Below are 11,469 nucleotides of genomic sequence, written 5' to 3'. Positions count from 1 at the left end.
GCCCCAGGACCACCATCCAGAACTGTGACCCAGATCCAAGCACGGGCAAAGCAAGAGAATCCTGCACCAGCAGAGAGATCCCAGAAATCCCCCTCTGATCAGCCACTTGATTCCCCCTCAGTCAGGAGGCAGCCACTGCCCTGGGGCCAAGCTAGGGAAATGGGGCTGGGACTCCCCACTTCTCTCTCACCTCAGAAACAAAATTTTCCCGCTGATCTTCTAAGTTGTCTTTGGTGTTCATGGGTTGAGAAGTCTGGAAACCACCACAGCTGTCTGCGATTCAGTCCTCTGAGGCCTGCTCCAGGTTCGCGGCAGCCTGCGAGCCCACACCAAACTGTGCTCCTCTCCCAGCCAGTGCAATATGCCTTTCTGATCAACCATCCAGGTTGTCTTGGGCTGGAAATTTGTTTCACTTTGTCTTTTTGTGGGTTCTACTGCTTTAGAATTTGTTTAGAGCCATTTTTATAGGTATTTGGAGGGGTTTGGGGGACAGCTCAAGTAAGTCACTGCTTTTACTCTGCCATCTTGGCTCCACCCCCCTACACTGTTTCATAACTTTGATTTTCTTAAAAGAAATGTTCAGAAGACAGAAACAAGGTCAAGTAACAAGACGGAAAGAAGATTGTGGCACAGTCCTATAAAGACAGTGTTAGGAGTACTACAGCTCAGAAGGAACTGAGACCTGTGAGGGAAAACAATGACAACAAAAAGGGAAGGAGGATGTTGCTATATCAGGAGGAAGAGAAGGATCCATAAAGGGATGGGGCTTCTGCTTGAGGACGATGGGGCAGTGACCACTGACTACTAAGAGAAGGCAACATGAAGAGAGGTATGGACTCCAACAAGAGAGGCGATATTCCCACTGTCCTCTGCCCTAGTCAGACATCTGCAGTGCTGTGTACAGTTCTGGGGACCACACTTCACAAAGCACACTGATAAGATAAAGAGCATCTAAAGGGTGACCAAAATTGTGAAGGAGACTTTGAGGTCATGTCATATTAGGATTAAAGGAATTAGAGACATTAAACATCTCTCCTGCCTAATCTTTCCCTACGCATCAACTCATTCTCTGATACTTATATTCAAAGATCTTCCCCAATTGAACACTCACACACAGACACACACAGACACACACACACACACACACACATACACACAAAACCTCTCACTTGATCCTATCATTCCCTTGAGGTATTGTTTTATTTCTCTTCTCTCTTTCACAGCCAAATGCCTAAGAAAAGCTGTCTCCATTTTCTCTCCTTTCACTCACTCCTCAACCCTTAGCAATCTGATTTCCAACCTCGGCAGATTGGACTCCCTTGGATATCCAACTAGAACATCTTCCTTGTGAAATTGTCCTCTGGAAGGGGACCAGGCAACAGATGTCCTCTTCATGGTCACTAGCCTGTGACCTGAGGATGATTTTCCCAGAACTGGAGATCTCAGCCCTCTTGGCCAAGATGGAAGCCATTGCTTAAGTAACACTCCCATAACTTATGCCGTCCCATGTATTATTTTGATTCCAGGTCATTGGCAATAACATTCAGGATGGAAACCTCAAAAGTTTGTTGGCATACGGCTCAGTGGAAATCACTCTTATCTCAAACCTTGTGGCTGTCTTAATTAAAGAAGGAAATATATGGTGAGAATCTAGAACCTTGCACCTTCTCAACTGGCTCCTGAGATCTCTGATAGGCCTAATCGCTCTGTCACTCACTCCTGTCTGCTCCTGCTTAGATGTTGGGGCAAGATTTAAACTGAGATCCTTCTAACTCTAAGGCCAGTTATCTCTCCATAGTCTTTTGATTAATATGTCCTATAATTTTGCTAGCAATTGAGCTTACCAGCCTATAGTTTGCAGGCTCTGTTCTCTTCCCTTTTTTGAAAAACAGAAACATTTGCCCTTCTCCAGTCCTGCGGCACCTCTCCTGTGCTCTGTGATCTTTTATTGATCCATGACAGTGTCTTAGTGCTTACATCCGCCAGATCTTTCAGTCCCCTTGGATGTCAATCATCTATACCTAGTGACCTGACCTCATCGAGGACAACTGAGTGCTTTCTTATTATCTCCTTATTTATTTTAGATTTTAATTCATTATTTGTTATTTAGGTTCTTTCCTTCTCTGTCAAAAGATCATTTTACTGGTAGAGAATGGAAGTGAAGTAAGAGTTGAATAGGATATGCCTCTTAAGCATATCACTTTTCTGGCAGGAGGGGAGTGTTTTATCTTCACTTGTTGGTACTCCAAATTTATAATTGTGTTGATCAGGATTCTAAAGTCTTCCAAAGTTTGCTTCTCCCCATGATGCTGCATTATTATATCCTGTTCACTTCACTCTACGTTGGTTCATAAACGTCTTCCCTATTTCCTCTGAAACTGTCCACTTCATCATTTGGCTTACGAAGTTCATCGTCATTTTGACCGTTGTATTCTTGCATTTCCAGATCCTTGGAAATAAGTTTCAGTATTAAAACCTCAAAATGGCTGGCTCCTTGACTTTGTCATGAGTCACACTGACTCAGATATTGTCGGTGTCCTGGTTAAAAGGGAAGGGAACATAGGATGAGAGTTTGGAAGCTCACTTCCACCCACCATAGTTATGTTCACAGAACCAAAGGAACTGAGACAATTCTGCCACCACCCCAAAAAATGCAAATTTTCATTAATTATCAGGATGATTCAGGCAAAGAGGTTTTATGGCCTGAAAAATCTGGAAAAAAAAATTCCTCTTTTTTTGAGAGTACCAGATATAAAGTCAAAAGACATGGGTTGGAATTTTAGCCCTGCTGCTTAGTACCTGTGTGACCTTGGGGAAATTATGTCCCATCTATTGGATTCCTCCTCTCTAAAAAGAACAGATTGTAAAAGATGGTCTCTAAAGTTTCTTCCAGCTTTCAATTCCATGATCTGATAACCAAGTAACTAAGAAAACATCTTGGGGAGAGCTGGCTTTGCTTTATCCATTTTTTCAATCAGAAGCTTCTGTCACCAAGAGACCTGCCTCACTGAAGCCTGGTGCAGATGGGGTTTGATTGGCCAATGGGCGTTAACCTCAGGCTGAAGAAGAGTCAAGGGAGCTTAGTGAGCTGGGGATAAGACAGCAATCAAATTCAAAGACCAAGAAAGTTCTCCCCTGGGCCCAGCCTCTCCTGGGTCCTAACTTGCGAACTCAGACTTGCTTAAAAAGACAAGAAGAAAAATCCCCTTCCCCAATACTGTAAAACAATACTATTCCAAAAAGCATTTCTTTTTGACCTTGGATCATTTCATCCGATTGACTGGGGACAGAGAGTAACCCACCTTAGCAAGTTTGACCCAGGCTAACATGAAATGAGTATTCCTTCCCTAAGCTCTCTACAATGGGGGGTGGATGGGGGGACGAAATGGACTAACCTCAGATTTCAAAAGCCTATCAAGCAAAACCAGAAAAGCCGGTGATTTACACAGAGATGAAAAATCAAGGTTTGAATGTAGACCTGTGCTCAGACACTGTAGCCAGGTCTACACTGGCCCATATTTAATGTTTGCATGGCCAACATCTTCTTTATGTTTGTAATGTTTTCAATTTGTTTAGAGATTCAGTCAAATCTTCAGTGACACAGATCCACACTAATTTGTTATTGAGGCCAAACCTTGTACTGAGAACCCAGGTCAGTGGTGAGAATTGAAACGGGCAATAGAGATAGAAAGACAAAAAGCTACAATCCCTGACAATGCCCAAACATTGTACAGACAACATGTATATACAACATGTACACACAACACGTTCACCCATAAGTAAATTCAGGATACAGGAATAAGGACTGGAATTGTTACTTTGGTACTTCCTCATCTATAGAATGGGGATAATAATAGCACCTATCTCCCAGGGTTGTTGGGAGGATAAAATGATACAGTATTGTAAAGCACTTTACAAACCTTAAAATGCTATATAAATGCTAGCTATTATTGTTATTATTATTATTAATTATTATATTATTAAAGACAAATAGTAGTAAAGAAACTACTTCTAACAATACAGGGCAACATCTTCTTTGCAATTTATAGTCTTAGACAAAACAATGAGAGGTTAGGTGACTTTGCCCAGGGTCACATACATCCAGCAAGGATCAAAGATAGGAACTGAAACCATGTCTTCCTGGTTCCAAGGCTAGCCCCGGGGAAGGCACTAATGAATTTTGGGAATCAGAAAAGAATTCTTAGAGGGGGTAATACTGGAGCGGAGCCTGGGAGGGAAGCAGTGATTGCAAGAAATGTAGATGAAGAAGGAGGGCATCTCAAGCATGGGGCAGAGCCTGGGTAAATAGAGGGAGAAGACTGCAATGCTAGGAATGGGGAACCATAGGCTGGTCTGGGTGTCCTGAGCCTTAGTTCATCCTTGGTTCAGTCAGTGACTCATCTTAAAACCTTAAATTTAAATTCTCTACGACCAAAATCTTGTAAAAATGAATGCTAAAAGTTCTTTACATATAACTGGGGGAAAAAATAAAATACAATTCAAAAATCCTCTGAGACTCAGTTTCTTAAAATGGGGCTAATAATACCTGCATTACATAGTTACTTCACAGGATGGTGGCAATGACAGGTGATTTATAAACTTTAGAATGTTGCACAGACATGAGTTAATATGAATACGTTACTCTTTAGCAGGTTGGACTAATTCTAGGTTCATTTCAGAGCTAAGAGTCTAGGATTCTAAGGAAAGATTCAAGCCAGTGACTGAGGGAAACTTTAGGCTGCATTCCTCCAATTTTATGTAAAATTTGGTGTCAGCTAGAGGACAGTAGACACGACCCCACATATCCCAGAGCTAGAGGAAAGCAGGACTATACAGCCTACTTCCTTCAAAAGTACACCTGAGGGGCAGCTAGGTGGCACAGTGGATAGAGACCCGGCCTTGGAGTCAGGAGGACCTGAGTTCAAATCCACCCTCAGACAGTTGACACTTGCTAGTTGTGTGACCCTGGGCAAGTCACTTAACCCCAACTGCCTCAGCAAAGAAAAAAAAAAAAGAACACTTGAGTGTTGTTGAGCATAAATAGTCCCACTCATTCTCCTAAAACTACAAAGCAGAAGATCTCATCCTTCCCATGTTCCAGACTGGAAAATGGAGGCCTAGAAAGTGACAATGACTTGCCCAAGGACATCAGGTGAGTCAGAGGAGCACCCTGCTAACCTGGGGATTCTGGGACCAGGTCAGCCTTTAAGCCTCTTACCATTCCTGAAGCATAGACACTACATGACTTCAAACAAGCGAAATAAAAGCAGGATCACGAAAATCACCGTGTAGATAAAGTAATCCTTCCCATGTCCTATAATATAAGGAAAGAAAGAATACGAACAGTGAGTGTTGTCAATATATTTAGAGAGCGAGACAAGATGGCTGCAGCCACCACTGCTGGGGCTACTCAGCTGCCAGTCTGGGCAGCTGCGACCAGGACATCAGGCCCACCAGCCTCACCTCCATCTCACAGAATCCTTCCATTCTTCTTTGAAGAATCAACTCAAAAACCACATGACGCCTTTCCTAATGTCCTCAAATGCTCATCCCCTCTCTCCCAAACTGCCTTCTATTGAACTATTGCATATTTTTCCCTTATGTTTATTCTATATATTCTAATATATGCACATATACTTAATATTTTTGTGAATTTTTTATGGAAGGCAGCTAGGCGACCTGAAGTTAGGAAGACTTTCTGTTCTGCCTCAGACAATGACTAGATGTGTTACCCTAGGCAAGTCACTTAACTTCTCTCAACCTCAGTTTCCTTTTCTGTAAAATAGAAATGATAATGACACTTAACTCATAGAGTTGTTGCATGAAGAGCAGATGAAATATCATAGAAACAATGCCTGGCAAACCTTAAAGTGCGATATAGTATCCCTAAAATCTTAAAGTGGTTTTAAGCTAGTAAAGCCAATAAGTTTTAAACTCAAAACCAAACTCAAATTTTGGGACATCTTGTATAAAATGACTTTTGAAAGACCCTGTATAACTATCATTATCATTACTTGTTGTCTTGCCTAACAAGGCTAAGCTTCTGGTAGTAAGGATTCTTTCACGCATTATATCTGTGTCCCTGAGACTGAACTCAGTGTTGGACACATAGTAAGTGCTTAATTCATACTTCTTGATGGATTGATTAGTCAAAGACAAGAGCATAGGAGAGGAACAGGACAAGAGCAGAGGAAAAGGGGAGGAAAAATAGAAGCAAAGAGAAGAGAATAGGAGAAATGAGGAGAAAGGGAGAGATAGGAAAGGAGAGGAAAAGAAGTAAGGAGGAGAATAGAAGAGAGGAAATTAATAAATATATTCCATCATTCAATATACAATTAAGCCTAGTTTTCCAAATGAGAAAGAACAATGTATAAAATTCACTACACTGAATTTAAGAATCTGTAAAGCTAAGGAAGACAGATACCTGTTACAATTGGGAGAGTACCACTCTGCAATGAGATCGATTGTGTTTTTGGGGTAACCGTAGACTGGGAGCTGGTTCTACTGTCTGTGGCACTGAACGTACCATCATTGCTCCTAGAGGGAATCTTGGAGGTTTCCTCAGTATTCTCAGTATTCTCCACATCCGGAGACTGAGTGCTTGAAATCACTTTCTTGTTGGCGATTTGAGGCTGAGCTGTAAAGAGATAAGACTCATTGTTGGGCCATGCTAAGGGCACACTGGAAGCCAGTCAGTCAGTCAATCAATAAATATTAAACACCTACTATGTGTAAGGCACTGTGCTAAGCACTGTTCCAGAAGATTCACTTCTCACCATCCCCTCATGCATTAAAGGATACCCACCCCCACACTCAAAACACACAAATACACACATATACAGAGATAGTATTCGTCTAGACTGAATCAATATCAGACAAGAAAAAATTATTCTTCTGGATTATTTTACAGATGAAGAAATAGGGGTACACGGAGTAGAAATTTCTTTCCCAGAGTCACGGAGACTAAAAGTCATAAAGGGTCCCTGGGAACCTCTCTCCCTAGTTTATATTTCAATGTACCATACATTCATAATTTCCTACATGTAGGTACTTGCTCCACTCAGGAAGACTGCAAGTACTACAAGGTGCAGCCAACCTTGCTAGACAGTGTCATGAGTCTTACTCAGTGGGGACTCAATAAATACTCTGGGTTGAGGCACAGAGTAAAATTCAATGGACTTTGGAGGCTAGAAGCTTTAGGTTTAAGTTCCAGCTTGAATAACTTTTTGTATAAATGTGGGCAAATTACTTTTCTGATCCTCAGTTTCCTCCTCAATAAAATGGGAATAGTAATCTTTGCCTCATAGGTTTGTCAGGAGGAAAATGCTTTGAAAATCTCAAAAGGCTTTAGAAATGGAAGTTATCATTACTGTTTGACTGATCAATTAACATACAGTCCACCCTCTCATCCCACCCTCTGCCCAGACAGACATTTCCAACTGTGAGCCATCCAATACACATGGAACACTAGAGACCAGGTCCCTTCTCACTCACCAACCACGTCCACTCTGGATGTTCTCTCCTCTTTGGTAGGAGGGATGATTATTTCACATCTGTACTCTCCTCCTTCCTGAAGCTGGATAAAAGGCAGGAAGAGAGAGGCATTTCCCTTCTTCAGCCTTGACAGTGAGATGCTGGCTCCTGGTCTGAACTGAGTCTGTTTTCCTCCATTGTATTCAAAGACTTTGTCTTCCTTGTCAGAGTCTGCCCTTCTCAGGAACCACCTGACTCCAATGAGACTGATGTTCAGGGTTACAGAACCACTTTCATACAAGATACAGGGGATGGTGACATTTGTGTTGAGGGATGCCATCTGAGCCTTCCCATTCATCTCCATTTCCAGAGTACCTACAAGAATGAGGGTGGACAGGCTGTGAGCTGACATCCAATTCATCACCCCCCAACATGGCACAGAAAGAGCTAGACAGTGGAGTCACAGGATGGGGCAGGTTTAACCCAGAAAGCATTTATTAAGCATCTGTTAGGTGCAAGGCATTGGGCTACATACTGGAAATGAAAAACATATAGTTTCTATATATATATAGTTTCTAACAGAATACAGTATATGTCCCTAGCCTTCTACTAGCTTACACTATATTCTACCTGGGTGTTCTATCAGAACATGCAAGGAAAATGAAGGCAGAAAGGAATTCTTGAGAATTGGGAGGATCAGCAAAGGCTTCAGGGAGAAAGTGGCACCTGAAATGAGCCTTGAAGGAAGACAGAGTCTGAGGCAGAGGAGAGGGACAGGAGGGAGAAGATTCCAGGCCTGCGGAATGATTTGTGCAGATGCTTTGAGATGGGAAATGGAATACTGAGTTTAGAGAAGAACCATTTGTTGGTTTGGTTAGAACATAAGAGTCCATGCAGGAGAACAGTGGGAAACAGGGCTAGAAAGAAGAAAATTGTGGAGAACTCCAAATGCCAGATTAAAGACACTATATTTTACCCTATAGGCAATAGTGAGCTACTGACATTTTTGATCAAGGAAGTGACAGACCAGAACCTTTGGCAACTGTGTAGCAGATGGGCTAGAGAGGAGAGAGAACATGAGCAGACAACTGACTGGGAGGCTTTTACAGTAGCCCAGGTAAAAAGTGAAGAGTCCCTGAATCAGGGTAAGGGCTGTGTGAATGTAGAGAAGTATCTGGATGCAGGAGATGCTATAACAGGATAGCTATCTCGTTGAAATACCACTTTAAGGTTTGCAAAGTGCTTTATAGATATTATTTCACTCAATCTTCATAATAATGCTGGGAGGTAGGTACTAATATCATCCCCACTTTACAGATGAGGAAACTAAGGGAATCAGAAGTTAAATGACTTGCCTAGGTTCACACAGCTATTAAGTATATCAGGTGGGATTTGAACTCAAGGCAACTGATTGGACATGGAGGTGAGAAAGAGGGCTAGTCTATCTCTGGTTTCCATGCCTTCAGACAGGCTACCCTCATACTTGGGACATACTCCCTTCTCACCTCTGCCTAGTAGAATCCCTAGCTTCCTTCAAAACTCAGCTCCAGTCACTTCCCATGCAAAGCCTTTCTTAAACCTAAACAAGCTCCTGAAGATGAGAGACAGTGGGATGGGGGACACATAGAGAGGGTTTGGCCTTTGCAAGGAGGAGGAAAGGGAAATGAGAGAAGGGAAGAGAATAAGCATTTTATTAAGTACCTATTATGTGCCAGCCATTCTGCTAAGTGCTTTGACATATATGATCTCATTTGATAATGATCCCAATCCTGGGAGGTAGGTGCTATTGTTATCCCAATTTTAGACTTGAGGAAACTGAGGCAGACAAAGCTGAAGTGACTTGTCCAGTGTCACAAATCTAGTGTCTCAGGCCAGATTTGAACTTAGATAGTTTTGATTCCTAGCCCAGTGCACTATTAACTGCATCACCTAGCTACCAAAAAATAAAAATAAAGGAGCAAAGAATGGGTAAAAATGTATAGAGTTCTTCAGGCAGAGAACTGGGGATGAGAGGAACTTCTCAGCTTTTGGCCCTTGTTTTTAAAGGAAAATAAAATGCAAGAACATCTGCTAAGACAAGAGAGAGGTCAGGATTGGGGTGCAAAAAGAAGCCACTGAGGAGAGGGGAGGAGAATGAGGAAGCATCAGATCATCCATTGAGAGCTGGAAAGAGCTTTAGCGTTCATCTAATCTGACCTCCTGATTTTTCAGATATGTCTCTGGGAGGATGAACACCTTGACCAGGGGTCACATGGCTCTCAAATAGCTGATCTTGGGATTTTCGGGCTCCCTCCTCTGATCCCTAATTCAGTACTTCTATTATGATGTATTACACAGCCTTTAAAGCCTTCCCACTGAGAAAGTAGTGGAGGCAAGTGAAATGCTCCATTCTGACTACGGAAAGAAAATTTTGAGGGTTTGGATGTCATTGAGATAAGAAGGAAATGGGAAGATTTCTATGCCTGTTAATGTGTGAATATTCAGGGGAGAAATGTCTCTCAGAATCAAATAAATAAATGAAGCCTTCCCAGCATTGCAGTCTTGTTAGTCGGGGCTGTAGCAGAAACCACAGCAAAAAGAGGAGGTTGTGGGCGTGGAGCGCGGAGAGAGGACTGGGGGGTGAGAAGGGGCAACCTTACAAAAGAACTGCTGGAACACAGCGCCCTCATGAGACTCTCTCCAGAATAGGCTCCGGAGAAGACAGTGAGGCTGGTGACCTTGCACAGCCCTCCCTCACTTAAATCCAATTCACTTGCTCGTCATGGCATCACCTCCCTGATGTCATGGTCCTCTTCGAGAAGACAGGGCAAACAACAACAGCAAAAACTCCAGAGTCCTGATAATCACTCCCAGACCGCCCTCCTGATAGACACACCGGGGCCTCAGCCCTGGGAAAGGAAGAGAAGGACCCAGATTCCAATCCCTGTTCTGCTGCCTGTGTGAATTATAACAATCTCGTCCCCTCTCTGGGCCTCAGTTTTCTCCAATGCCAAATAAAGAGGCAGGACTGGGCGATCCCTTAGGTCTCTCCAAATTCTAAGAGCCCATGTGTGAGACCCGGGAAGAGGCGAGGAGAGGGGGCAGGAGGAGCCCACTGACCCATTCAGAAACCAGCTCCGGCCACCCTGCGAGAGCTTGTCTGTATTGAATCCGAACTCCCCAACCCCAACGCTGTCTCATAGATGCCCAGAGGCGAAGGGCTGGAGAGGAGCCGGGAGCGGAAGTGGGGTAAAGGGGACCTTCGAAGCCTCTCCCGACCCAAGACTGGGTTTGCACCTAAAGCCCAAGAAACCCCGCCCCCTAGAGTGATCACTCCAAGAGTCACGCGGCTCAAGTGGGCAGAAAAGCGGCTAAAAAGCAGCCTCTCACCTTTCCCTCGAAGTGCAGAAAACCCGACTACCCGAAGGGGCAGACGCCCTGCAGATAGGGGGCAGTCGGGGAATCTCTGTTTTACTGTCAATCTGTGAAACCTCTCTGGACTTCATTCATTTTTCTCCTCTCGAAATGAAGGAACCAAAGTCACAGATTTCGAGCTTATCTAGTCTGAATCGCTCATTTTACAGGTGAGGGGGGCCCAGGACTCTCTTCAGCCCGGCCCGGAGGGACAGAACCACTCATTAACGTACCTCCTTCTAGCTCTGGTTCCCAGACGGAGGGGGAGAGTTGGGGGAAGGGAGGGAGAAGTCCTACATTCCAGTTTCGGTTCTGGTGCTTGCTGTCTGTCACTGGTCCCCCTTCTGGACCTCTTTCCTTCACTATCAAAAAAGAGGAGGAAGGGTATTGGGCTAGAATAGTCTAGAGTCTAGACGCTCGATGATTCTGAAAGGCTCCCAACTCTAACCGTCTGTACATGCAAGGAATTAGAAGAGAAGGACTTGAGTGGAAGCAGCCGACCTCATGCAGCAACAGGCTGCCCATGCCGCCTGGATAAATCTGGAGAGACCGTCCAAGACTTCCCGCGCAAAGAACACCACGAAACCTGCCGGGATGGCGTGC

General features: G+C 43.7%; 1 protein-coding gene across 2 annotated transcripts in view; it reads right to left on the bottom strand.

Moving 5' to 3' along the window:
• Window positions 1-1,181: 1,181 nt before the first annotated feature.
• Window positions 1,182-11,469, bottom strand: part of LOC114036192 (natural cytotoxicity triggering receptor 3 ligand 1-like) — a 10,519-nt gene continuing 231 nt past the window's right edge. Inside the window, exons 2-5 of one of the 2 annotated variants that reach the window (XM_027852630.1) lie at window positions 7,495-7,848; window positions 6,425-6,637; window positions 5,219-5,314; window positions 1,182-2,538 (exon numbers count right to left, since the gene is read on the bottom strand). In XM_027852630.1, the coding sequence (XP_027708431.1) occupies window positions 5,238-5,314; window positions 6,425-6,637; window positions 7,495-7,848 (644 nt within the window). In that variant the 3' untranslated portion in view covers window positions 1,182-2,538; window positions 5,219-5,237. The remainder of the gene's footprint in view (window positions 2,539-5,218; window positions 5,315-6,424; window positions 6,638-7,494; window positions 7,849-11,469) is intronic. The other variant, XM_027852631.1, reaches the window with a different exon arrangement.

This window comes from Vombatus ursinus, unplaced genomic scaffold, assembly GCF_900497805.2.
Source record: "Vombatus ursinus unplaced genomic scaffold, bare-nosed wombat genome assembly UNPS02009770.1, whole genome shotgun sequence".
Lineage (NCBI taxonomy): Eukaryota > Metazoa > Chordata > Mammalia > Diprotodontia > Vombatidae > Vombatus > Vombatus ursinus.
Note: the sequence above shows the minus strand (reverse complement) of the source record. Positions and strands in the feature narration are given on the sequence as shown.